The sequence below is a fragment of the Jaculus jaculus genome, chromosome 5 (genome assembly GCF_020740685.1).
Source record: "Jaculus jaculus isolate mJacJac1 chromosome 5, mJacJac1.mat.Y.cur, whole genome shotgun sequence".
NCBI classification, from domain to species: Eukaryota; Metazoa; Chordata; class Mammalia; order Rodentia; family Dipodidae; genus Jaculus; species Jaculus jaculus.
Genome location: NC_059106.1, coordinates 66,773,235 through 66,801,158, shown reverse-complemented (window position 1 = coordinate 66,801,158; position 27,924 = coordinate 66,773,235). Strand labels below are relative to the sequence as shown.

At 50.5% G+C, this 27,924-nt stretch overlaps 1 protein-coding gene across 1 annotated transcript; it reads right to left on the bottom strand.

Annotated features, from left to right (window-relative positions):
• Positions 1–417: 417 nt before the first annotated feature.
• Positions 418–27,924, bottom strand: Rspo1 (R-spondin 1). The gene is made up of 5 exons (XM_004665134.3): positions 27,576–27,924; positions 4,252–4,443; positions 2,019–2,168; positions 1,589–1,777; positions 418–1,043 (listed from the first exon to the last, which is right to left on the bottom strand). Exons 1-5 carry the CDS (start codon positions 27,667–27,669, stop codon positions 880–882), a joined length of 789 nt encoding a protein of 262 aa, XP_004665191.2. The 5' UTR covers positions 27,670–27,924; the 3' UTR covers positions 418–879.

Genomic DNA, 27,924 nt, shown 5'->3' with positions numbered 1-27,924 from the left:
AGATGGAAATCCTACCATAGAGCTAGCCCGGTCTACTGTGTTCTTTCTTGGGGTAATTACAGCGGTGTTCCTTGAACTTGGATGTGCTTGCCAACCGTCTAGAACCTGGTTCACATGCAGACTCTGGTGCCTGGGGTCTGGGCTGGCACTTGAGATTCCTAACAAGTTGCCCAAAGCCCACATCCCTATTGGTCCACAGCCCACATGCCCCATTGTAACATGAATGCTGAGACCCCAGTAACCACACTCAAGGTATTCCTGAAGTTTCTTCCTGCCAGCAGCTATGAGGGAGCAGTTGACATTGGAACTTTCCCCCTCTTGCTGACAAACATACCCATCAATCCTAATGACCCCAAAATGAACATTTTTTTTTCTTTTTTAATTTGAAATAAACCGTTAAGCAGTTTCTGAGTCAGGTCAACCCTGGCATGTACCACAGATGTGTAAGGACTCTCTCCAGTGATCAAGTCACACAGCTGAGATTGCCACAAAGGGCAAGAGGAAGCCTTCTCTCTCAAGGTCCCAGAGCCACCTGGCAGGTGCCATCCCAGCAGCTCCTCCAGGAGGCTCCACTCTGCAAAGGTTGGGTTTTGGTGCTGGGAAGGTTCTCATGGACAGGTCCTCTGGCTGCATCATAAACCAAATGTGTACTGCCGGGCCACAAGTGGGATGGAAGTGTCTTCTGGTGGCCTCAGTTTTGTGTGTGTGTGTGTGTTTCTGCTTGCACATTTGGGTGTAGCTGTGTGTGTGCATGGATGGATGGATGGATGGGTAGAGCATACGTGGACATGTTGCTCCAGCGCCCCAGTTCTGGGAAGCTTTCACCATGGGGAGCAACACTGGATTCTTCCTCACGGGCCCCGAGGCTACATGCTGGGCTTAGGTGGGTCCTGCAGGCGTGAGGGGCCCCACTGTCCCCGGCCGTGGCTGCTGCTGCCCTCTGCGCTTCTGAGAGCTGGAGCCCGGCTCCTTGCTGTCCTTCCTAGCTGTGCTTCTGTGGCCGTTCTCCCGCCGGCCCTGGCCCCCCTTTCTCCTCTTCTGTCCTGCAACAACCCAAACAATGGGAGGAGTCAACAAAGGATGGACAGCTGTTCTGCGCTGGCCAAGGGCCCTAGGAGGGGCGTGGCGAGGAGGCTGCGTGGGTGACAGTTGGAAGAGTCATCCCTAGGCGGTCTCTGGCCAGTAGTTACATTGTCAGAGGACCTTACGGCATGGGCACTGAGAGATGGTCCCAAAAGCCTCAGGCCAAGCAAGGCAGCCCCTCGCTCTGCCCCTCACCCTCGCCAGCCTCTTCCGAGACCAGGCAGGAAGCAGCGGCCATCGCATTGCCAGCTGCAGGCTGTGTGACCTTGCTGGAGTCCCCTTCCCCATCGGCTCTCCCAGGGCCCTTTTGCATAGAGGACAGCTAAAGGGATGATGACCACAGAGGATTCTAGTTCCTGACACACGGCCTGCGGTCAGGACATGGCCCTCAGTTTGCACAGCACGGGACTATGCGGAGGACTTTCCACCTGGCCTTGCCCCGGGCACTGGGCAGGACACGGAGGTGGCCGGGGCCCGAGGGAAGCCGAGGCTATGCACAGCTCACCTTCAGGACACGGCGTCCTGCGCACTGTGCACTTCCGGCTCTCCTTGGTGTCGGCGCAGGCCGCATGGTCCCCTCCAGGCGCATGGAGCACCCTGCGAGTGCGCTCTTCAGAGCCCTTCCGGAAGCCACACAGCTTCTTTCTCTTAGAACAGGGGCCCCACAGGGACCACTCACTCATTTCACATTGTGCTGGCAGGAGGAGGAAGAAAGAGGGAAGGAAGAGGAGGAGGGATTTCCTTTTCTGGTCCCCAGTATCCCAGAGGAGCCGTGCCAACCCACCCACCCACCGTCGGGGCATCTTTCTCAGAGAAGCCCCAGATTCTGCTGGGTGCACTGTGTGAGTTTCCTCGTGCCCCTGCACCTTCGATCTCTGACCTCCAGCCGGACCACCCTCTCCCAGGCCTTCTACCTTATGGCATCCACCGCTTACCAGGACTGCTGCACTCCATGGTGGCATTGGCTGCTGTGGAGCCCTTGGGACAGGCTGGATAACAGCGGCCCTTGTGCAAGTACAAGCCCTCCTGACACTTGGTGCAGAAGTTGTGGCTGAAGCAGGCGTCACAGTGCTCAATCTTGCATTCTGAAGGCAGGACCAGACTAGAATTTGGCCTAGGCCAAGATGACCGTGTCCCCTCAACCCCAGCCCCAACGCCCACCAACCATGCCCAACCACACGGAGGCCAGGATCTTGGCTTAGAGCAACCATTCCTGAAGAGGAGTCTTCAGAGGGGAGAGAAAGTGGGGCAAGGGTCGGACAACAGTCACTCTTGAGGCCTGGTTGGGACTCGACTTCATCAGCCAATCAGAACTCAAGTCTCAGACACCAGCCGTAGACCCTAAGGTGAAACCCCAAGGGCTTCAGAGGAGGCAGGGGTCCTCTGGGCTTGGTGGAGATGGGTGAAGAGTGTTTCAGTATCTCATGATATCCCCATGGAATCCCTAAATAGAGTGGGACTGAGGGACAGAATGGCCCCCAGCTTGCGTCTGTGTGAGCACCCCTTCCTCATTGCTGGGCATCCAAACATCCTAACACCGGTTCTCCTCCTGTCCAGGGTAGAAAGAATCTGCTCAGAGGAGTAGGAGCAACCCCGGGGTAAATTCCTCCTCCTGCTTAAGGCCAAGTTCTGGGAACCCTTTGGTTGGACTCCTGGGTCCCTCCCTGCCTCCTTGTGCCAGGTCGCTCCTCTGCAGCAGGTGGGCAGAGCAGGAACAGACCGGCCTTCAACAACCTTCCACCTCCAGATGGTAGGCAGGGCTGGCTTCCTCCTAGTCTCTGGCACCATAAGTCCAGGCTGCCAGGCTCCCGGGCAGTGGCCATGGCCAGGAACCTCTTGATCCCCAGCACCCTGAGCACCCAGAAAGCAGCTCCTACCTCCAACTACCAAGCTCTCTACCCACCCTCCTGTGTACCTCCCTGCCCTCTGTGGCTTAATCTGAGTCTTGTTTCCTTCCTTCCTTCCTTCCTTCCTTCCTTCCTTCCTTCCTTCCTTCCTTCCTTCTTTCCTTCCTTCCTTCCTTCTTTCCTTCCTTCCTTTCCTTCTTTCCTTTTCTCCTTCCCTTTTCCTTCTTTCCTCCCTTCCTCCTTCCTTCCTTCCCTCCTTTCTCTTTCCTCTGATGCTTAGATTCCTGAGGTTGGTTGCCAGTAAAATAAGAAACAAAATAACAATAGCAACCATTTATTGAGTGCCAGACACCATGAGATTTATAGGTATGTCTCACAATAACTCAATGCACAACAGCCCGAGGGAGAAAAACTAGCACTCTCAATTGAAAAGTGAGCTGTTGGGAGGATGAGATACATTCAAGGTCACACAGTGACCTAGTGACCCTGCAGGCTAAGCTTATTAGGCTAAGCAGCCACTTCCCCTCTGAGCCGCTACTATTACCCACTATTGAGAGGGTACCATCCCGTTTGTCCAGTCTCCCTTCCAAAGTTGCCACGAGGCTCACTGACCCAGTATGTGGAAATGAGTTCTACACTCTAAGGCACTGCACCAAGGGAAGGGACACTGGCGTCATTTACCTGGGTGTCTCCAGGACACTGTGTGTCCCCAGCATGTGACAGATGCGGTTACAGAGATGGGAGAGAGACAGGTAGCGAGTGCCTTAAGCTTTTGAAGTATAGGTGCATTGGGAAAGCTGAGCCAGAAGCCAGGAGGAGAAGGGAAGCCTGTCTAGACTTGGGTTTCCCTGCCACCAGGTGGAACTGAGCAGGGGATGCCCTGCTTGTGGGTCTCAGAAGCATTTTGGTGGCTGCAGTTCAGATAAGGGGTTGAAGAGAACCCCATAAAAGAGACAGACAGACTATAGCAACGGCCCAGGAGACAAGTGGAGGGAGCCCAGGTAAGACAATTAGTGAGGATGGGAAGGAGAGGAGCAGCCAGGCTATAAGGCAGCACAGTGAGCAGCTAGCCTTCAGGCCCAGGGCCTGAGTGACGAGCCAGGCATCGGGCATGACCTGTGGGAACAGTGGAAGGTGCAGGTGTAATGAGAGGAGATGGGGTTCTGGTTAGGAAAGAGACCGGGAGTGTGGACGGGACAGTGGGGAAGATAGCTGGCAGATGCCCCTTCCTTGGAGTCCCTCTACACTTTTCAGTGGCCACCAAGAGTTCACTCCCCCCTTGCGCAGCGTGCAGGACCTCTGCAGCCCCGCGCACACTCACTGATGCATTTGTTCATGTCAGGGTTGCGGGCGTCGAAGTATCCAGGTGGACAGGACGGCAAGCAGACGCCCACCTGGCGGATGTCGTTCCTCTCCAGCAGGATGAAGAGCTTAGGCGAGCACTTGAGGCAGCCATTGACTTCGGAGCAGAGCTCACAGCCCTTGGCGCAGGCCTGACTCCCCTCAGCGCTGACTGTCAGGTAGAGCAAGGGTAAGAAGGCAGCGGTAGGGAAGATTCCATCCTCTCAGGTTCCCATGAGGATCCAGAAGGTAAGCATATGGTGTGTGTGTGTGGGGGGGGGTTCATTCCACTAGAGGCATGTATGTCTGTCTCAGAGGATGAGGCTGGGGTGGCAGCTGTCTGCAAGGTGTCTTCTGAGCATTCCTATAACTCCTCCCCAAGGAACTAGCACAGCCATGGCTCCCATGGCTGCACAACCCTCCCTCCCCGACTCCAGAACCCTCTAGGCTCGCTCCTCCATCCATCCCCTGAGATACAACTGAAGCTGCATCTACTGGAACTTATCCCAACTTTGCAAAGACGAGGGAAGTTCAGCCTCAGGTACGGAAGGGAGAGGCGTGTGTGAGTGTGTGTGTGTGTGTGTGTGTGTGTGTGGTGCATGGTGCATGCATGCATGTGTACAGATGCCCAGGCATACATGTGGAGGTCCGAGGAGAATGTTGGGTGTCCACTCGATCACCCTGTTTCTGTGCTGTGTCCGGGAGATGGACTCTCTCGTCGCCCAGCACTGCCATTTCCCATCAGACTAGCGAGGCCCAGCAATTCTCTGATCTCTCTTCCCCAGAGACTGTGGGTACATCCTGGTGTGCGTGGCCAGACCCAGATACGTACATGGGTATTGGAAAATGGAGCTTAGGCTGAATCAGGTCTCTCAGGTTCTCATGCTTGAGCAGCAAACGTTCTTACCCACTAATCCACATCCCCAGCCCCCAAGAGAGGTTTTTTAAAAATTATTTATTTATTTGCATACAGAGAGACAGAGAAGAGAGAGAGAGAGAGAGAGAATGAGTGAGTGAGTATTGGCATGCCAGGGCCTCCAGCCACTGCAAATGAACTCTAGATACATGCACCCCCACTTTGTGTATCTGGCTACATGTGGGCACTGGAGAATCGAACCCAGGTTATTAGGTTTGCAGGCAAGCACCTTAACCACTGAACCATCTTTCCAGCCTCCAAAAGGGAGGTTTATTTATCTATTTATTTATTTATTTTTGAGGTAGGGTTTTGCCCTAACACAGGATCACCTGGAATTCACTATGTAGTCTCAGGGTGGCCTCAAACTCATGGTGATCCTCCTACTTCTGCCTCCTGAGTGCTGGGATTAAAGGCATGTGCCACCTCACCCAGCTCCAAAGGGAGTTTTATTTTTTCTTTTTTGAGGTAGGGCTTCACTCTAGCCCAGGCTGACCTGGGATTCACTATGTAGTTCAGGGCAGCCTCGAACTCATGGTGATCCTCCTACCTCTGTCTCCCGAGTGCTGGGATTAAAGGCCTAGAAACTTTAAAAAATATATATATTTTATTTATTTATTTGAGAGAGAGAGAATGGGCATGCCAGGGCCTCCAGCCACTGCAAATGAACTCCAGATGCATACACCCCCTTGTGCATCTGGCTTACATGGGTCCTGGAGAATCAAACCGGGATCCTTTGGATTTGCCAGCAAACACCTTAACCACTAAGCCATCTCTCCAGCTCTAGAAACCTTTCTATTTGAGACAAGTTCTCAGGTAGCTCAGGCTCTTGCTGTGTGGCTTAGGGTGATCTTGAACTTCTCCTGTCTCTGCCTCCTGAGTGTTGGGATTACAGGTGAATTCCATTATGGCTGGTTTTACATGGTGCTGGGGACTGAACCTAGGACCTCATGCATACTAGGCAGACACTACCGACTGGGCTATAACTCTAGCCCCTAGAGAGTTCTGTATCATTATCACAGATGAGGAGGGTTGCTAGTGGAGTCAAGAGGGGGCAGAGAAGCTCCTAACCATCCTCCAGCATGTGGGACAGCCCTCTGCAAAGAAAGAACCATGTGGTCCAAAATGTCAGCTGTGCCAAGGTTGCAAAGCCTGGACTCAGTCCTACCCCAGAGGCAGTGTGATTTGCAGCAGCTCCGAGTCTCAGAACTTTCATTTTGTCCTCTGGTCACTTGGCACCCACATTCAGCAAGCCTGTCCCATGCCCCACACACAAGATGAGTGCTCAGGTCAGCCCCAGCTGCAAAGCAAGACCCTGTTGGAAGGATGGATAGAAGGAAGGAAGGAAGGAAAGAAGGGAGGAAGGAAGGAAAGAAGGGAGGAAGGAAGGGAAGTGCAAAAGAGGACGAGGAGGGGAAGGAATCACAAAGTAGGTGTCATGAAGGGCAGTAGAAATTTGTCCTTCAGGAAGTAAAAATAGGGGCTGGAGAGATGGCTCAGTGGGTAAAACTCTTGCAATGCCAGCGTTGAGAACCTGAGTTCAGATCCCGAGCACCCACGTAAAAGGCCAGGCACCTGAGCACTGAGGCAGAGAAAGGAGGATCCCCCAGACTTGCTGCCCACTTAATCTAGCCAAGTTGTTGAGTCCCAGGTTCAGTGAAAGACCTTGTCTCAGAAAACGAGGAGGACAGCCACTGAGAAAGACACCCGACGTCAACATATGGCTTCCCACGCACATGCCTGCGCCCACACACATACCCATAAGCACCACATGCATTTACCAAAACAAACAAACAAAAAAAAAGTAAAAAGGATTTTGCCAGCTTGGCAGTGCACACCCTTAATCCCAGCATGCAGGAAGCAGAAGTAGGATGATCACTTGTGAGTTCCAGGTCAGCCTGACCTATAGTGAGACCCTATCCTGAGAAAAAGAAAATAGCCACAACTACAACCATCACCACCACCACAACAACAAAGGCTGGAAAGATGGCTCAGCTGTTTAGGTGCTTGCTTGTTAAGCCTATAGGCCCAGGTTCAATTCCCCAGTACCCACAAAAAGCCAGATGCACAAAGTGGCGCGTGCAGCTGGAGTTTGTTTGTAGTGGCAGGAGGTATACTCCTTCTCTCTTTCTCTGCTTGCAAATAAACAAATAAAAATATTTAAAAACAACAACAACAAACAAACAAACACAAACAAGGCTGTAGGAAGGAACAGGACCACAGAGGTACAGAGGGAACCACGGATAATTTCAGGGGAGGTAAGACTGGGGAAGGAAAGACAAGGCATCCTGCCTACAGAGAACTCAGGAACTTGGACTCGCTTCTGCACGTGGCATTTCTCACAGTGCTCTTTGACCAGGAGTTTCCCAAGTGTCAGCAGGAGGATGTGGAGGAAAGGCTAGTTTATTGAAGGTGAGACCTGGAACCAAGGTAAGGTGTCTCATTCTAGCTGAGGCTAACCTGGAATTCACTATGTAGTCTCTCCGTGTGGCCTCGAACTCAATTCTTCCACCTCTTCCTCCTGAGTTCTGGGATTAAAGGCATGTGCCACCATGCCTGGGTGGTTTTAGATGGGTACTGGGGAATCAAACCCAGGTCATCAGGCTTTGCAAACAAGGACCTTTAATCACTGAGCAATCTCTCTGCCCAGGATTCTTTTTTTTTTTTTCTAGTATTTTATTTATTTGCATGCACAGAGAGAGAGGGAGAGAAGGGAGGTAGAGAGAGATAGACAGGCAGGGTGGAGAGAGACTGGGTGTACCAAGAACTCTAGCCACTGCAAATGAACTCCATATGCATGTGCCACCTTTATGCATCTGGTTTTATGTGGATACTGGGTACTCAAACCTGGGCCCTCAGGCTCTGCAGGCAAGCACCTTTAACAGTTGAGCCCTATCTCCAGCCCTAGCCCAGAATTCTGTTTTTGTTTGTTTGTTTTTCTTGAGGTAGAATCTCACTCTAGCCCAGGCTGACCTGGAACTCACTCTCTTGTCCCAGGCTGGCCTCAAACTTGCAACGATCCTCCTATCTCTGCCTCCTGAGTGTTGAGATTAAAGCTGTGCACCACCATGTCTGGCCAGGATTCTTTTGTTGACATAGGATCTTACTATATAGATCAGGCTGATCTCATATCCACAATCCTCCTGTCTCAGCCTCCGGAGACCTGGGGTGACAGGTTTGCACCAACATGCCTGGTCTTCAGTAGGATTCATTACTGTAGAGTATTTGTGGTGGGGGTGGTATTGCTTTTAGTTACAGGTTTTTGAGGGGACAGTCTCATGTTATCCAGGCTCAAACTCACTATATAAGTTGAAGATGACCTTAAAGTATTTAAAATATTTATTTATTTATTTATTAGAGAGAGAGGGAGAGGGAGAGAGAAAGAGAGGGGGACACGCCAGGGCCTATAGCCACTGTAAACAACTTCCAGATACATGCTCCACCATGTGCATCTGGCTTATGTGGGATCTGGAGAACTGAACCTGGGTCCTTGTGCTTCACAGGCAAGCACCTTAACCTCTAAGCCATCTCTCCAGACCCTAATTATTTATTTTATGAGAGAGAGAATTGGAATGCCAGGGCCTCCAGCCACTGCAGACTCCAGACACTTGCACTACTTTGCACACAAATGTGACCTTGTGCACATGCATCACCTTGTCTGTGTTCTGAGACTTGAACCTGGGTCCTTAGGCTTTGCAGGCAAGTGCCTTAACCATTAAGCCATCACTTTAGCCCTTAAACTTTTTTTGTTTGTTTTTATTTTTTCGAGGTAGGGTCTTGCTCTAGCTCAGGCTGACTTGGAATTCATTATGTAGTCTCAGGCTGGCCTCGAACTCACAGTGATCCTCCTACCTCTGCCTCCTGACTGCTAGGATTAAAGGTTGGAGCCACCAAGCTCTGCTGACCTTAAACTTTTGATCCTCCTGCCTCCACATTCCAAGTCCTGGGATGACAAGCATGCATCATAACACCTGGCTTATGTGGTGCGGGAGATGGAACCTAGGGCTTCCTGTAGACTAGGTGAGCATTCTAACAACCGAGTCACGTCCCTAGCCTACTGCAGGGTTTTTTATAACCCTGATTGCAGGTCTGCACAGAATAAATCTCAGGGGGTAGGGGAGGAGAGAGTAACACACTGCATTTCCCAAACATTTTGATTACAGACCACTTTGTTTTATTATTTTGCTGTTGTTTGTAGTTTTGTTTTTGAGACATTTTGAGGCTGGTCTCAAACTCACTGGCCTTGAACTCCTGATCCTCTTACCACTGCCTTTCAAGTGCTAGTATGGCAGGCATGCGCTGCCATGCCCAGCTGCAGAGCACTTGTCTTGCCAAGTTTTTCTTGGGACCTTTTAAGAACTGATTAGACAACAGAGGACCATTGGAAAATTAGTCCCGAGTACCACCTGGTCTGAATGTGGGGGATTGTGGGCCAGATACAAGATAGGACCCAAGGGAAGGTTGGCCAAGTCCAGAAGGGAGGAGAGAATTTATGAGCATCTTGGAGGACCTGGACAGGGAGAAACTTAGACACAGGCTGGATCCAGACAGCTGAGGTAATTGAACAGAGATGGCTCAGGAATATGGCCCAAAGCTTAGGCTGCAGCCCCAGCGGTATCTTGAGCCAATCCCAGCCTGTGACCCTGAAGCAAACCTTAGACTGTGTGCCTCTTCTCCACACAGAAGGGAGGTAGGCAGATTTACCTGGGGAGGGCTGGTGGGAAGGGTGTACACTCCCAGAATGCCTTCTAACTCAGAGCAAGAGGAAAAGGAAGAGTTAGGAAGGCAGGAATGGAGCTGGGCGTGGTGGCACACACCTTTGATCCCAGCACTCTGGAGGCAGAGGGAGAGGAGGATTGCTGTGAGTTCAAGGCCCTGAGACTACAGAGTGAATTCCAGGTCAGCCTGGGCTAGAGCAAGACCCTATCTTGGAAAACCAAAAATAAATAAATAAAAACTAAAAGAAAGGCAAGAACGGGGAGGGTAACAAACCCAATGAGTCTGGTCCAGTCCCAGCGGTGATGACAGTTTATTCCTCAGGTGTGAAGCACCGAGTCTGTGGCTGTTTGTTGGTTCCTGACAGGCAGTAACTCCTTTAATTCCTTCAATAATCCACGAAATAGATGGGTTCCATTGTGATGAGGGTGAAATATATACGTGGGTGTTTTTTATATTTTTTTGAGGCCGGGCATGGTGGCGCACGCCTTTAATCCCAGCACTCGGGAGGCAGAGGTGGGAGGATCGCTGTGAGTTCGAGGCCAGCCTGAGACTCCATAGTGAATTCCAGATCAGCCTGGGCTAGAGTGAGACCCTACCTTGAAAAACCAAAAAATAAAAGTAAAAATATATTTTTTTGAGGCAGGGTCTCACTCTTTCTCAGACTGACCTGAAACTCACTCTGTAGGTTGGCCTTGAACTTACAGTCATCCTTCTACCTCAGCCTACCAAGTGCTAAATATATATAAGCTGGTAAAGTACCTGATACCCAAGCATGAGGACTTGAGTTTGGGTCTTCAGTGCCCATGTAAAATCCCTAGTGTGTGCCTGTAACCCCAGCCCTGGGCAGGTGAACACAGGAAAAGCCCCAGGACTCTTTGGTCATCTAGTCTAGTCTAATCAATGAGTTCATTGGGCAACAAACCTTGTCTCTAAAACTAAATTGGAGAGCCATGGGGAGGGCATCTGACCTTAGCCTCTACACCTGTATGCACACATAGAACACACACACGTACACCCACATACATGCCAACATGCACATACACATACCATACCCCAAAATAAAAAGTGATAATAATAAATTTAAAGGTAGGGATTCACATTGCAGCCCAGGCTTGCCTGAACTCACTGTCACCCAGGCTGATCTCCATCTTGAAGCAACTCTCCTGCTCCAGACTCTCAAGTGTTGGGATGAAAGACTATCATCATGCTGGAAGGATTGCCTAGTGGTTAAGGCACTTGCCTGTGAAGCCTAAGGACCCAGGTTCGATTCTCCAGTACCCACATAAGCCACACGCACAAAGTACACATGTGTCTGGAGTTCATTTGCAGTGGCTAGAGGCCCTGGTGCATTCTCTTTCTCTCTATCTGCCTCTTTATCTCTCTCTCAAATAAACAAATGAACAAAATGTTTTTTAAAAGAGAAAGACCATTATCATCCTCATTTTTAATTTTTTAAAAATTTTTATAGGAGAGAATTGACACGCCAGGACCTCAGGACTGCAATGGAACTCCAGACTCATGTGTGACCTTATGTGTGAGTCTGGCGTCCATGAGTTCTGGGGAGTTGAACCTGGGTCCTTAGGCTTCAAAGGCAAGTGCCTTAACCACTAAGCCATCTCCCAGCTTTTTTATTTTATTTTTTTGAGGCAGTGTCTCATTCAAGCCCAGGCTGATCTAGAACCACTCTGCCAGCCCAGAATGGCCTCAAACATACAGTAACTTTCCTATCTCAGCCTCCAGAATACTGGGGTTATAGGCTGAGCCATCATGCCGGGCTCATTATTCTCATTTTTACAGATGGGGAATGAAGAGGTTAAATTACTCAGTGACCTTTTCGCAGTCAGTACTTGTTGCAGTCAGAGAGAAAAAGCAAAAGGCAGATGTAGGGCAACCTGAGGGCCTGTGGATGCTGAGAGTGGGGCTTAATGCATTCTTTAATAGGAAACTTACTTGAACAGTCAGTATTACTATTTCATTAGTAAAATGAGACACTAATCTCACTGAAGTTGGCTTAGTCACTGTATGAGCAGGCACACTCCAAGGCTGCAATGCAGTTATGTGGGGTCTGTGAACCTTGACTCAGCTGTGTGACAAATATCCAGGTCACTTCCACTTCATTAAGTGCTCTATGACTCACTGGCTTTTTAAAAAATATATTTATTTATTTATTTATCTATTTGCAAGCACAGGGAGATAGAGAGGAGAGAGACAGACAGAGAGAATGGTCATGCCAGGGCCTCCAGTCATTGCAAATAACTCTAGATGCCTGTACCACTTTGTGCATCTGGCTTTACATAGGTATTGGGGAATTGAACCTAGGTTGTTAGGCTTTGCAGGCAAACACCTTAACCACTGAGGCATCTCTTCAGCTGTGACTCACTGCCTTTTTTCTTTTTTTCTGTTTTTTTGAGATAGGGTCTCACTGTAGCTCAGGCTGACTTGGAATTTACTTTGTTGTCTCAGGATGGCCTCAAACTCACAGTGATCCTCCTACCTCTGCCTCCCAAGTGCTGGGATTAAAGGCATGCACCACCACACCCAGCCTGACTCACTGTCTTTACTTAATGTGTTATAGAAATGAAGGCTCCCTCTGATTTCTGTCCTTAGTTGAAATCACTGGGGTGACCCATGTGTCCCCCTGGCAATCCTCTGTAATGAAGTATTCCTTTTGTGTGGTGGGGGCTGCTGAAGATTGAATCTAGGACCCTACTCATGCTAGACAAATGGTCTGCCACTGAGCTACACCCCCAGGCCTCTTTTCATTCTTTGATTTATTAATTATTGCTTTGTTTTGAATCAGGGTCTCACTGTAGCCCAGGCTGACCTGGAACGCACTCTGTAGTTCCAGGCTGGCTCAAACTCACAGCGATCGTTCTACCTCTGCCTCTCAAGTGCTAGGATTAAAGGTGTGCACTGCCATGCCTGGCCTCTTTAGATTTTATTTCTTAGTTTGAGATAGGATCTTACCACATTGCCTTGGTGCATGCCTGTGAGCTCGGCACTCAGGAGAGAGAGGCAGGAGGATCAGAAATTCAAGTTCAGTCACATGTTCTCTATCATATGTGGATCCTACCTACAAATGATTGGACTTCTATATGAGTTGGAATAAAACTCAGTAGCAGAGGCCAATAAGCTAGAAAGAAAATAGAAAGGGAATAGAAAGGGAGGGAGAGGGGACTTAATAGGAATGGTATTGTATGTAAGTAAGTAGAAGAACTGATTACTGGGGGTGAAAAGATCTAAGTGAGATCAGGGGAAGAGATTGAGTAAAGGAAAGGTGGGGTTGGGGGGCTAATCAAAATCTACGAGGAATAAGTTCAAGGCCACCCTGAGACTACGTAGTGAATTCCAGGTCAGCCTGGGCTAGAGTGAGACCCTACCTTGAAAAAAAAAAACAAAAAAACTAAGAGGATGTAAATCATATGGAAACCTACTTTTTTGGACAAGGGAACACCCAGAAACCTAAAATAGATTGTTACTAGAAAATTTTTAGTGCCAGGGATGGGATGCCTTCCAGGTGAGTTGCTGGCCAGGGAGGTCCTTGATGCCCCAAAACATTACAGGCCATTGCCAAGACCCTTGGCTTCCCACCAGGATTAGATGGCAAGACCCTATTGCTGAAGACTCCACATACTTGGACTGCAAGGCCATTGAGAAATCCTGCTGGAGCTAAGCTGAAAACCTCCATGTAGACCAGCTGACAGAAAGCTGGAAAAAGCTATGCTGCATGCAGTTCAATGGAAGAGCAATAAATCGCCAGTGAAGAGACTCAATAGTAGACACTGCAAGCCTTAAATTTGGCCAGCCAGGCCAAATGAGCCAACAGGTACAATAGTGGCATGTCTGTTATCTGGAAAATCAATTGCTCTTTAGTTGGACTGGAGGCCCACTCCATTGGGGGGGAATACATGCCTGATACTGAAAACCTACAACAGGGGTAGTCATGAGCCCTAGGGGTGTAACGTCTGCTGCTGTCTGGCTAACTGTATATAGTATGCTCACCAAATTGCCCAGTAAGCACTTCTCTTAATGTTCATACTCATATATTAAGGCTACTCTCACTTTTGGTTAGAGAACCTTCTCTTTTCAGATGGCAGTGACCTTGGGATGACTCAGAAGGCACCACGGTGCTGAGAAGAAGTGACAGAGGAGTGCTCGGCACTGAAATATCTCAATCACACCTTTCAAGGCACAGGGTCATTTATGGAAGAGGTGGCAGAAAGATTGTAAGAGCCAAAGGAAGGGTAGGACTACTTACAACGTGCTCCTCCAGACATAAAATGGCCTGGATATCCATGACCTCACGGTGCCTGACACTACATATATAAGACCATCATAATAAGAGGAAAAGATGATGATATTAAAATAAAAGAGAGACTGTTTGAGAGGGGAAATGGGTATGTTGGAGAATGGAGTTTCAAAGGGGAAAGTGGGAGAAGGGTGGAAATTACCATGGGGTTATTGTCTATAATTATGGAAGTTGTTAATAAAAATGTAAATTTAAAAAAAGAAGTGCAGTTAAACCAGGCGTGGTGGCACACACCTTTAATCCCAGCACTTGGGAGGCAAAGGTAGGAGGATCACTGAGAGTTCAAGGCCACCCTGAGACTACATAGTGAATTCCAAGTCAGCCTGAACTAGAGTGAGACCCTACCTCAAAAAAAAAGAAGTACAAATGCAAGTTCAGCCAGGTGGGGTGACACCTATCTTTAAACTCAGCATTGGAGAGGCAAAGGTAGGAAGAGCCACATGAGTTCAAGGTCAGCCAGAGCTAGAGTGAGACCCTACCTTGAAAAAAATAACAACAAAAAGGAAGTTCAAGTTCACCCTCTGCTATATATCGAGTTCAAGACCAGCCTGGGCTACAAAAGACCATGTTAAAAAAAAAATTGTTGGGCGTGATGGTGCACGCCTTTAATCCCTTTAATCTGGGAGGCAGAGGTAGGAGGATTGCAGTGAGTTCGAGGCCACCCTGAGACTCCATAGTGAATTCCAGGTCAGCCTGGGCTAGAGTGAGACCCTACCTTGAAAAATAAAAAAAAATAAAAAAATTCAAGGCTGGCCTTGACCTTTCAAGCCTCCTACCCGAACTTTCCAGGTCTTGGGATCCTGGGCCTCTCTCTGGCCCTGTGCACTATTCCTCCTGAGGGTCTTTGCTGAGAACAGATTTGCAAAGGCCTTTTCAGCTTCCTGCTGCCACTGCCCGTTCAGGCAACCCCCCTCACCGTGCATTTCTTCTCAGCCCTGTCATTGCCACCGCTGACCAAAGTCTGCTTAGCTAAGGAGGAGCATGGAGGGAGAGGTAGGACGGAATGCGCGGGGGAAGAAGGGCTGGACCCAGAAGAGACCCAGGCCCGCAGGAACTCATGCAGACACTAGCCCCAAGGCAGCGAGGGAGGCTGACGAAAGAAGGTCAGAACTTCACTTTGAATATTTTGTATTTTGTTTATTTGCAAGCAGATGGAAAGAGAAAGAGGGAGGGAGGGAGGGAGGGAGAGAGAGAGAGAGCAAGAGAATGAAAATGGGAATGGTCAGGGCCTCCTGCCACTGCAAACCAACTCCAGACACATGCACCACTTTGTGCATCTGGCTGCATGTGGGTGCTGGGGAATCCAATCGGTGTCATTAAGCTATGTTTGCAAACAAGCGCCTTAACCGCTTTTCTCCAGCCCAGGACTTCACTTTAGAAGCTCACTAGATACAGTGGCTAATGCGTTGTAGGGTGGCAGAGATGGAAATGCAAAAATACTCACGTTAGAACTGCAGGGCAGAGAGGCCGGTGTGGTGCCCATTGCCTACCATCCCAGCACTCTGAGGCAGGAGGATTGCAGCCTGGGTTAGTTACATGAGACCATGTTTCAAAACAAAAGACCCAAGAAACCAAACAAGAACAAAACCTCCCAGAGAGATGAGCTGGACAGAAGCAAGGTTCAGGAGAGGAGCTGACAGAGGGCAGACGTCCAGAGAACAGAGTCCTCAAGACTATGTGATGGGCTGGACAGGGGTGAAGGAGAAGGGAAACCTCTCAAGGGGATGTGGAGATGTGGACTCAGGTTAGCTCTAGGCCCTCCATTGAGACAGGGACAGCAGGAGGAAGAGCAGGCTTGGGTGGGAGACCCCCAAGCAGAAGTAGGGCATTTTGTGTAGGATATATCCAGCGGAGGTGTCTATCCAGTAGTCAGCCTCGTGGGCCTAGGTCTCAAGAGAGCAGCCATCAAAGGCAAGTAGGAGCGGGAGAGATGGCTTAGTGGCCAAGGCACTGTCCTACAAAGCTGAAGGACTCAGGTCCCACTCCCCAGAACCCACATAAGCCAGATGCACAAGGTGGCTCATGCCTCTGGAGTTTGTTTTCAATGGCTAGAGGCCCAGGTGTGCCCATTCTCTCTTTAGCTGTCTCTTTCTCAAATAAATAAGTAAGTAAATAAATAAACAAATGAACTTTTTTTTTTTTTAAGGCAAGTGGGCTTGACATGGCAAGGAGAGTCCATCTAGAGGGTGGGAAGAGAGCCAGACATTTCAAGGGACAGAAAAAGAAGAACCGAGAGGAGCCGACAGACAGGTGTGGACCCTGAAAGCAGTGCGTGTGGAAACCACGAGAAAAGTGCACTCAGAGGAAGCAGGTGACACCAGCTTACCTCGTGTCCTTGGACCTATGTGCAGAATCAGCAACAGCCATGGTCGATGACCCTAATGGGGGCGCTCTGGGTGGGAACAGAGGGCTGTGGCTGGGGAAGAAGAGGAGGGGGAGAAGAGGAAGTAGAGACAGGAACAGTGTCATAGCTTTCAAGGTGGCTGTGGAGGAGAGGCAAGCTTGGGGATGCTCTGCAGAGCACTGATAAAAACCCCTAGGGACAGGGCTGGAAGGAGGGCTCCAGGCCTTAAAGCAAGCCTGCAGGACTGTGGGGCAGAAACGGGGAAGTGACAACCAGAGCGAGTGAGGGAAAGGGAAGGAGAAAGGAACAAAATTAGAGAACACAGGGAGAGCAGTGCCAGGGCTGGGAATGTAGCCTGGTTGGTAGAGGGCTTGCCCAGTATGCGTGAAGCCCTGGGTTCCATCCCGAGCACCATGTAAACTGTGTGTGATGGTGCAGGCCTGTAATGCCACCATTTGGGAGGTGGACACTGGAGGATCAGAAGCTCAAGATCATCTTCCACTACATAGCAAGTTCAAAGCCAACCTGGGCTACATGAGACCCTCTGCAAGGTCTGAGGACAGCATGGTCTATATAGTGAGTCACTGTGGCAGAGAGAAAGAGAGTGCGCACAGATGGGGGATGGGATTATGAGACTTGGAGTCAGGGAAACTAGTGGGGTGAAGACCAGAGGCAACAGGAGGGTCAAAATACAGAGGTCAGGGGGTGGGACTTGGCTGGGTTAGAGGGAGGAACCAGAGGCTGGACTCAGGAACAAGGGCACGAGGGCTCTGAGCCCCATGAGGGTTTGGAGGTTGAGATGTGTACCTGTAGGAGGGGTGCTCCATGAAGAGCAACCGGATGTGTACTGAGGGGGAGCAGAAGTGCTCCTCGGTTTGGCTCATGGGTGGTGGGAGGGGAGACACAGCCACAGGAGGGTGCTTCATGGGAGTGGAGCTGGCGTTCAATAGTGGAAATGAGTCTTGGGTGGAGGACCTAAGGAAGATGGTGTTGGAGGATGCATAAAGATGCAAAGCAGCAGACGGAGGTGTAGCTCAGCTGGGAAAGCGCTTGTCTAGTATACACAAAATCTTGGGTTCACCAGCACCACATAAAATTAAATACGATAGTACACATCTGTAATCCCAGCTCTTGGGAGGAGAAGGCTGGAGGATCTAACATTCAAGGTACTCCTCGGCTGCATAGTAAATTCAAGGCCAGCCTGGGCAACATGAGGCACTCTCTAAAAAAAAAAAAAAAGTAGGCCGGGCGTGGTGGTGCACGCCTTTAATCCCAGCATTCAGGAGGCAGAGGTAGGAGGATCTCCATGAGTTCAAGGCCACCCTGAGACTACATAGTGAATCCCAGGTTAGCCTGAGCTAGAGTGAGACCCTACCTCGAAAAACTAAAAAAAACCAAAAAACAAAAGTAGGACAAAGCCAGGCATGGTGGTGCACGCCTTTAATTCCAGCACTTGGGAGGCAGAGGTAGGAGGATCGCCATGAGTTTAGGGCCACCCTGGGACTCCATAGTGAGTTCCAGATCAGCCTGGGCTAGATTGAAACCCTACCTCAAAAAACCAAAAAATTTAAAAAGTAGGATGGGCTGGAGAGATGGCTTAGCAGTTAAGGTGCCTGCCTGAGAAGCCTAAGGACTCATGTTCAGTTCTCCAGGTCCCATGTAAGCCAGATGCACAAAGTGACCCAAGTGCACATGTGCACAAAGGGGCCCACACATCTGGAGCTTGACTGCAATGGCTGTAGGCTCTGGAACGCCACTTCTCTCCCGCTTGCATTAAAAAAAAAAAAAAAAAAAAAAAGGCCAGTCTGTTGGGCTTGCCTCAAAAAAAAAAAAGTAGGGCTGGGGAGATGGCTCAGGAGCTAAAGGCACTTGCTTGCAAAGCCTGCTCGTAGGGTTCAGTTCACCAGTGTAAAGCCAGATGAACAGTGGCACAAGTATCTGGAGTTCATTTACAGTTGCCCATACTCTCTCTCACACACAAATAAAAATATTGTTTTTACTTTTATTTATTTATTTGAGAGTGACAGACACAGAGAGAAAGGCAGTTAGAGAGAGAGAATGGGCGCACCAGGGCCTCCAGCCATTGCTAATGTACTCGAGACACATGCGCCTCCTTGTGCATCTGGCTAACGTGGGTCCTGAGGAATCGAGCCTCAAACTGGGGTCCTTAGGTTTCACAGGCAAGCGCTTAACTGCTAAGCCATCTCTCCAGCCCCCAAAATATTGTTTATAAAAAGGATGCAAGCTGGGCATGGTGATGCATGTCTTTAATCCCAGCACTCAGGAGGCATAGGTAGGAGGATCACTGTGAGTTTAAGGCCACCCAGAGACTTACGTAGTGAATTCCAGGTCAGCCTGGGTTAGGGTGAGACCCTACCTCGAAAAAAAAAAAAAAAAAACTATAAAAAGGATGCAAAGGAGGAACCGAGGCTCATTGGTTCTAACGTTCACTACGTAGCTAGTGAGTACCCAGAACTGCTGGGGGTGGACACTGGGGTACAGCCGGGGCTGGGAAGCAGCGCTGGTCACACACCGTGGCAAATGCAGAGGAGTAGGCAGAGTCCTCACTCCCAGAGCCAGCCAGCTAAGGGAAGAGCCTGCACCAAGGCCCAGAGGCGCTAAGTGTCCTCAAGTGCCCTAGAAGTGGGAGACAAAGCTCCTGGCCATCGTGAGGAAAGAGACGAAGCAGAGCTCCTTCTGCTGTTTTCTATGACGGATGGACGGACCCCATGCTGGGGATGCAGCTCTGCAGGGCTGTGGGCCTGGCCAGGGAAGCCGCCTGGGCTGGGGGGCGAGCTCACCGAGGGCACAGTCTCTTTGACAGTGCCCTCTCTCTCTCTCACTCTCTCTCTTTCTCTCTCTCTCTCTCTCTCTCTCTCTCACACACACACACACACACACACAGCCTTTACTACTCTGCTCCAAGCCACTCTGCCTCCCTACCCTCTTTTCTTTTTCTTTCTTTTTTTTTTTTTTGTTGTTGTTTTTTGGTTTTTGTTTTTTCGAGGTAGGGTCTCACTCTAGCCCAGGCTGACCTGGATTCACTATGTAGTCTCAGGGTGGCCTCGAACTCACAGTGATCCTTCTACCTCTGCCTCCCGAGTGCTGGAATTAAAGGTGGCCCAACCCTCTTTTTTTTTTTTTTTTTTTTTTGCGCATGGGTGGGGAGGCACCCTGAGGATCCTCCTGCCTCAGGCCTGACTCAAAATCCTCTCCAGCTGCTGTTGTAGGCTAGGGGTGAAGCTTCGTGTTGGGGTACTTGCCTAGCTTATATGAGGCTCTGGGTTCAACCCCTGGTGTGTGGGGATGCTGTTGCCAAGAGGGGCCTCGCCTCAGTGTTGCCCAGCCAGGCCCTCCCCGAAGCCCAGCATGCAGCTCCCAGTCCTTCTCCCTCGCTGTTACTTCCTCCAGTTCCCAACAGCCGCATGTCTACAATCTGATGATCTGATGGTATCCCACTCTATCTGAAGACCATCCATGGCACCCTATCAACTACAGAAGCAAGACCCACGGGCTGGACACATGGATCAGTGGTTAAAGGTGCTTCTTTGCAAAGCCTGATGACCTGGGTTCACTTCCCCAGTACCCATGTAAAGCCAGATACACACAGTGATGCAAGCATCTGGAGTCTGTTTGCAGTGGCAAGAGGCCTTGGCACACCTATCCTTTCTCTGCTTGCAAACTATATATGTATATATACATATAGTATGCATGTGTATATGTGCATATATGTGTGTGTGTGTGTGTGTGTGTGTGTGTGTGTGTGTGTGTGTGTATATATTTTTTTTAAGAAGTAAGACCCAACTTCTTGTAGGCCAAAAGGCTTTTCTGAGCTAATTCCACCCACCTCACCCCTCAGCAGTAGTTGATTTTGTTTGCCTGGACACACACTATTTCAGCACTGCATGCCTTTGTTCAAGTTATTCCTTCAGCCTAGAAGACTGTTTCCTCCTGAGAGCCTCAGAACTAAAGTCACTTCCTCCAGGAGACCTTCTCTGACCTCACACCCCTGCAGGTAGGTCGGGATGACATATTCCTCCATGGTTTCCCTGTTCCTGGTCCTGGAATCCTTTGTGGCAGGCGTCGCTTCACAATGCTATCATCTGTTAAGATGCCTGCTCCCACTGGAAAGCGCACCGGAAGGCAGAGCCTGCCTTGTTTCTGAATAGAAGCCTAGGGAAGGAGCGAGACTTTCACAGGTCAGGCCCTTGGGTGCACGGTTGAATGTGGGGGAGCCTTAAGGAGAGGGGGGCCATGTTTGTGTAGACCACAGCGAGTGTTCATTGAAGTGGGGGGGATTGGGATTGGGCAGGAGTGGACACTTGAGTGGGCTGAGCTAGTGTCAACAAGGGAGGGGTGCACAGAACGGGCCTTGACCACAGGAATGTTGGCCTCCATTATAGGGTGGACTCTAGCGTTGGATGAGGCCGATTCAGTAAGAGACACTGAGACACATTGGTGGGGTGGAAGGGCAGAGAGGGGGGCCTCGGGGAGGAGATGCAGGAAAGGCAGCAGGACCTGTCAGGAGCCAGGTCTACTCCGGGAGTGCCTGGAGCCCAAGCCAGCTGGTACCTGCTCCCCTCAGCCATCCTTGAAGACCCAGAGCCCTCCTGAGCCATGAGCTTAATGAAGAGCTACTTTTTCTCTCCAGGATCAAGACTGCTTTTCAGCCCTTTCCCTTCCCCTCTCTTCTCACTCTGCCCTGAGGCTGCCTGGGCGGCCCCCATGGAAACCTATCCGTGGCCCCTCATGAGCCAGCCCAGCCAGGAGGAAGAGCACCACCAGCCTCTGCCTGCCCTTCCTGCAGCGTCTCTCCAGCCCCAGCTGGCCCCAGGCATGTCCTTCCTGATCATTGATGGCCTCCTGCAGGGGAACCCCCAGCAGGAACCAAGGGCACACCGTGCTCCAGGGAAACCCCACACTACCTGGAACTTGGGAACAACTCAGCTTCCGGGTTCTCCTAGCTGTGTCCACTCCCAGACCTCATGCTCTAGAGGCGTAGGCTCCTCTGGGCCCTCCCGGCCCTGTCAAAGTGCTGGGCTGAAGTTTCTTCCCATAGCATGGGCTGCTCATAACCCATCACCTGCTCCCCCCCCCCTCCGCCCACGCAATTTGCTTTAGTTTTGCACGTGTAAGTATGCGGGAGCGCGTGAGTATGTGGAGGCCATAGGCCAATGTTTTCTTCAGTCTCTGTCTCTCCACCTTGTGTTATTTTCTTTAAATATTTTTATCTATGAGGGAGAAAGAGAGAGATTGAGTATGGGTGTACCAGGGCCTCCTGACACTGCAGGCAAACTCCAGATACGTGTGCCACTTTTCTGATTCTGGTTTCACATGGTTATTAGGGACTTGAACCCAGGCTAGGAGGGTTTGCAAAGCAAGCACCTTTAGCCACTGAGCCGTCTCTCCAGCCCCTCCACCTTATTATTGACTTATTTTGTTTTAGTTTTTAGAGGTGGGATCTCGCTTTAGCCCAGGGTGGCCTGGAATTCACTGTGTAGTCCCAGGATGTTCTTGAATTCATGGTGATTCTCCTAGCTCTGCCTCCCAAATGCTGGATTTAGAGGCATGAGCCACCATGCCCAGCAATCATCCACCTTTTAATTAATTAATTAATTTTGGTTTTACAGGGTAGGGTCTCTCTCTAGCCCAGGCTGACCTGAAATTTACTATGTAGTCTCAGGCTGGCCTTGAACTCACAGTGATCCTCCCACCTCAGCCTCCTGAGTGCTGGGATTAAAGGAATGTGCCATCATGGCCAACCAAGACCAAGAGCTGGCATCCCTGAGTGGGCTCATTCCACCTTAATTCTTTTTTAATATTTCATTTTTATTTATTTATTTATTTGACCAAGAGAAAAAGGGATAGAGGGAGAGAGAGAGAGAGAGAGAGAGAATGGGCATGTGCCAGGGCCTTCAGCCATTGCAAATGAACTCCAGACACATTTGCCACCTTATGCATCTGGCTAACGTGGGTCCTGGGGAATTGAACCTGGGTCCTTTGGCTTTGCAGGCAAATGCTTTAACCACTAAGCCATCCTTCCAGCCCTCTACCTTGTTTTTTGAGACAGGGTTTCTCACTGAATCCAGAGCTCACTGATTTGACTAGACTATTTAGCCAGCAAGCCTCCCAGCCCCACACTCCTGTGTCCACAGTCCTGGCGCTGGAATTCCAAGCAGAAGCCGCCCTGCCTGGCTTTTATGGAGGTGCCAGGGATCCAAACTCAGGTCCTCATGCTTTTCTCCTCAGCCCCTTCTCCTCCTCCTCCTTTTTCTTAAGACAGAGAATCACTCTGTAGTTTAAAATAGCCTCACTATGTAGGCTAGGTTGGCCTTGAACTTGTGGCAATCCTCCTGCCTCAACCTCCCAAGAGTTAGGATTTCAGGCATGTGCCACCATACCCAGCTCTGCTGGTTGTCAGAACAGTTTCCCAAGTGAATGATCTGAGTGAGTGATCCCAGGAATTGAGTGAGGGGAGAGGGATTTGGAGCACAGGGGGAGAGAGAGAGAGTGTGTGTGAGTTGGTGCATCTCCAGGTTGGGGGAGGTTGCTAAGAAAGGGCATGAAAGGCCATCCCAGTTTATGTCAGGGCTCCAGAGAGGAATGGGGGTTTCAAGAGTGGGGCATGGGCTGGAAAAATGGCTTAGTGGTTAAGGCATCTGTCTGCAAGGCTGAAGGACCCAGGTTCAATTCCCAGTACCCACGTAAGCCAGATGCACAAGGTAGCACATGCATCTGGAGTTCATTTTCAGTGACTGCAGGCCCTGACCCGCCCATTCTCTCTCTCTCTCTCTCAAATAAGTAAATAAAAATAAAAATATTATTTAAAAAAAGAGTGGAACATTAAGCCAGGCATGGTGGCTCACATCTTTAATCTCAACACTCGGAAGGCCAAGGCAGGAGGATAGCTGTGAGTTCGAGGCCACCCTGAGACTACATAGTGAATTTCCAGGTCAGCCTGAGCTAGAGTGAGACCCTACCTTGAGCCCCTCCCCTGAAAAAAAAAAAGAGTGGGGCATGACGGAGTTCAGGCCCCTGGAACCCGATATGAGAAGGGACTGGGGAAGGGGCTACTTAGTGTGGGGGTTGGGGAGGAAAGGAGGGCTCAGTGAGGTCCAGGAAGGGGGGAAGAGGGGCAGGGGGCACGGAGATGGGCAGGCGCTTTCTGAATAAAGGAGTCATCTGGGAAGTTGTTTGCTTCTCTCCGACCAGGCAGGGAGACCATCTCTCAGACCTCGAGAGCAGATAGCTCTGGGTCCAAAACTGGTGTGAGGTTCAATTCTCCCAGATGGCTGCTGGCAGCTCGTTCACATGCCACAGAGGGATGTCAGACAGCAAGAGCCCTGGGATAGTCCACACAGTGGGCCAACCTCAGTGGCCATGGATTCCCATGCAGAACCCTTGGTTTTTCTTCCCTTGTTGCTCAGAAATCATAGTGCAAAATGGTCCAAATGTTGTTTATGTGTGTGGGGTTGGGGTGGGCATGCATGTGTGTGTGTGTGTGTGTGGTATTGGTATGTTTGTGGGCACACGTGTGCATATGGAGGCCAGAGGTCCACATGGGTGTCTCCCCGTAACACTCCACCTTATTTGTTGAGACAGGGTCTCTCACTGAACCCGGAGCTCACTGATTGGACAAGAGAAGATGAAAGCCAGCAAGCCCCAGGGGTGGGGGTAGGCGAGGAAATCCTCCTGTCTCCACCTCCCTGGTGCTGGGCTCACAGACACACACCACCATGTTTGGAATTTACATGGGTTGTGGGAATCTGAACTCAGGTCCTCAGGCTTACGTGGGGAACACTTTACTGGCTTAGTCATCTCCCCAGCCCAGACCACAACCTGCATCCCCAAGTCTGCAGGGAACCTGAGGCTTTACAAAGGTGGCCCAGTGCTTGCCTGAGACACGACGAAGCCCTGAGCTCCAGCACCACAAACAAGCACACAGTGTATCTGCTGTCTCGTGCAAGCTGCGTTATATTCCTACCCAAGCATGCAGCCTTATGACTGTGGTGAGTCTCATGATCACAAAACAGGGAGGATTGTCTAACACCCCCCCAAACACACACACTTCCTGAGCCTCGGACAGTTCATTCATTCCCACCCAGGAGGTCCACCACGCCATCACTCAGTCATAACAACTGGTTTACATGCTGTCCAGATGCAGCCGTATCAAACAAGGACACAGCAGACCTGCTGGGTCAGAGCAGCCAGCGCTGTGTCCAGCCCAGTGCTCTGTTCTCCCCGGCTGTGGACCTGCCTAGCAGTTCTGATGGCCCTCCTGGCAGGGGTGTGCGACCCTGCACGTGTAAGCGGAACGGCCATGTGTGGCCAGCCGCTCTCTCTTTCCCTCCCCTGTTTCGGAAATAGAGGAGACCGGTGATAAACTGCTAAACCACATCTGGCCCGTGGAGTCCAAAACATTGGCCACCACAGAGGCACAGGGAGGAAGATGAAGGCCTTACTGCTGATGAAACCTAACCGTCTCTAATTGTTTGTTGAGCCAGGGATTTTCAGCTTCACCGACTCCCTAAGCTTCTTTCCCTGGGCTGAGTTCTGGCCTTGGCCGCTCCCGGGGAGACCCAGTGGCTCAGTCTTCCCCGGCAGCCATCAGTCTAAAAAGAAAAGTGAAGCAAGAAGGAATTGGGCCGGACTTCAAGAAAAACTTCCCGCCTGCCTGACATCCCTTTGCCAGGGATGTGAAAAGAGGGACAAGGAAGATCCGGGCGTGGTGGTGCACGCCTTTAATCCCAGCACTCGGGAGGCAGAGGTAGGAGGATCGCAGTGAGTTCATGGCCACCCTAAGACTACACAGGTCAGCCTGAACTAGAGTGAGACCCTACCTCAAAGAAAAAAGAGGGACAAGGCCTTGGGAGCATGGAGGTCCCAACCTGACTCCTTGGCAGGGTCACCAGTCTACACTGGCCACTGCTATGATGTAACATCCCCATCTCCAAACAGACAGTAAGGGATGCTTAGGGAGGGCAGAGCATCTGACAGGTTAACCTTGAACTTTAGCGAGCTCTGTCTATTTGTGTTTTTGTCTGTTTTTTGAGAAAACTAGGCTCCTTGGGCATATCAGTACGTAACTGTAAATCTGGCACTTGGTAGCAGAGACAGGAGGATGACTATCAGTTCAAGGCCAGCCTGGTTTAAATATGGAGTTCTATGAGTACACAGTGAGACACTATTTCAAAAGGGGAGGGGCGAGTGGGCAGATGGCTCAGCAGTTAAAGGCACTTGCTTGCAAACACTACTAACCTAGGCTCAGTTTCCTAATACCCACATAAAGCCGGACACTCATCTCTCATTCTCTCTCTCTCTTCCCCCCCTCCCTCTTTTTCTGCCTCTCATATAAATAAACAAAATACTTTTTTTTTTCAAAAAAAAGAAAAGAAGAAAAGATGGGGCTGTGCATGGTGGCACACCCCTTTAATCCCAGCAAGGTAGGAGGATCCCCGTGAGTTTAAGGCCAGCCTGTGACTACAGAGTGAGATCCAGGTCAGTCTTGGCTAGAAGGAAGTCCTGCTTTGAACAAACAAACAACGGCAGCAACAAAAAGATGGGCTGGGGAGATCACTCAGTGGCTAAAGGCTTGCTTGCAAAGTCCGACAGTCTGGGTACCATTCCTCAGTACCCACATAAAGACACCTAGATATACAACGTGGCCCATCTGTCAGGGGATCATTTGCAGTGGCAAGAGGCCCTGGTGTATCCATTTTCCTTCAGTCTTTTCCTCTCTCTCTTTATTTCTCATAAATAAATACAAATATTAAAAAAAAAAAAGGAGAAGAAGAAAAAGAATAGCCCAGAAGTCTCAGGACACCTGGGTTCCAATGGGAGTCAGGTCCACCCACCCTCTTTCATAGCACCTGCTTGATGGTGGGGTTTGCTATTCTTTTTTTTTTTTTTTTTTAATTTTTCTTTATTTATTTGAGAGCGACAGACACAGAGAGAAAGACAGAGGGAGAGAGAGAGAATGGGCGCGCCAGGGCCTCCAGCCTCTGCAAACGAACTCCAGACGCGTGCGCCCCCTTGTGCATCTGGCTAACGTGGGACCTGGGGAACCGAGCCTCGAACCAGGGTCCTTAGGCTTCACAGGCAAGCGCTTAGCTGCTAAGCCATCCCTCCAGCCCTGCTATTCTTTCCTATCTGTTTCTTAGACAGGATTTCTTACTGTAGCCCAGGCTGGACTCACAGTAATCCTCTTGCCTCACCCTCCCAAATGCTAGAATTTCAGGCTTACTTTTCCTTTTAAGCTCAGAACCCTTTCTTCCACAGATGCCTTACACAGAACATCATTCATTACTGGACACAGACACAAGTGAAACTGGCCTGGTCTGAAGGCCAAGGATGGCCACTTGCCTCCTGTCAGGCACCCTGGGCTTTAGCTCCTTGATTTCCATGGGGCCTGGCTTAAAAGCTGCAGGAGCCGGGTGTGTGGTGATGGACATCTTTAATCCCAGCACTTGGGAGGCAGAGGTAGGAGGATCACCATGAGTTCGAGGATAGCCTGAGACTACAGAGTGAATTCCAGGTCAGCCTGGCCTAGAGCAAAAGAGACCTTACCTAGGAAAAAAAAAAACAAAAACAAAAAACAAGGGTGTCCTGGCCCACCCTGCTACATTGTTCTGCCCCTGATACAAAGTAGCAGGAGAGGACCGGCTGCAGACTGCCCAGATTTGCAGAGCTCCTGGGATGGGGCAATAGGACATGCTGGGCAAGGATCAGGAAGCACCTCCATGGAAACCTCACAAAGTCGGGGGTGGGTCAAGGGGCCTCCTGAGAGAGGGCTTGAGCCAGAAAGGAGAGTCTTCAAGTGAAAGGTCAACAAAGTGAGTGATCTACAGTAGGCCATTTCAACAAACGAAGCCACCCGCCGGATAATCTGCAGTCATGGTAACAGACCGGATAATCCACACGTCTGTGACAAAGCAGAAACCCGCGACAGCCATCACAGAGGAGAGCTGCCCTAGACCCTCAGTCCCCAGGGCCGGCAGTGGCTCAGCCCTTGTTACTCACTCCGCCTCTGCCTCTTGCCCTTGATCCCGCGGCTGCCCACGGCGAGGTGTGTCCAGCTCAGAACCAGGGCCACCACACACAGTCCAAGCCGCATAGTCACTGGCCAGCCCCAGGCCCCTGGTGGGAGCGGGGGTGGGTGGTGGTCTCCTGTAGGTCTCTTGCTAAAGGCTCCGGGGCTGGGTCAGTGACAGGAGACCCAGGCCTGGGCCAAGGCCCCGATCCATAATCTCAGCTGGGGATAGAGAGGGTGTGGGAAGCCTGGTGCTCCATCAGCTCAAAGTGAGGTCCTCTCTTGCTTGAAGCCACCTGGGCTGTCACATGGGAGACTTCTTTGTCACTTCAGCAGGGA

Excerpts from the sequence above, each read along its gene's own strand:
- Rspo1 (XM_004665134.3), bottom strand. The coding sequence starts at position 27,669 with ATGCGGCTTGGACTGTGTGTGGTGGCCCTGGTTCTGAGCTGGACACAC. Across the intron at positions 1,778-2,018 it reads CATGGAGTGCAGCAGTCCTG|CACAATGTGAAATGAGTGAG; the intron begins GTAAGCGGTGGA and ends TCCTCCTGCCAG. Across the intron at positions 1,044-1,588 it reads CAGGACGCCGTGTCCTGAAG|GACAGAAGAGGAGAAAGGGG; the intron begins GTGAGCTGTGCA and ends GGGTTGTTGCAG.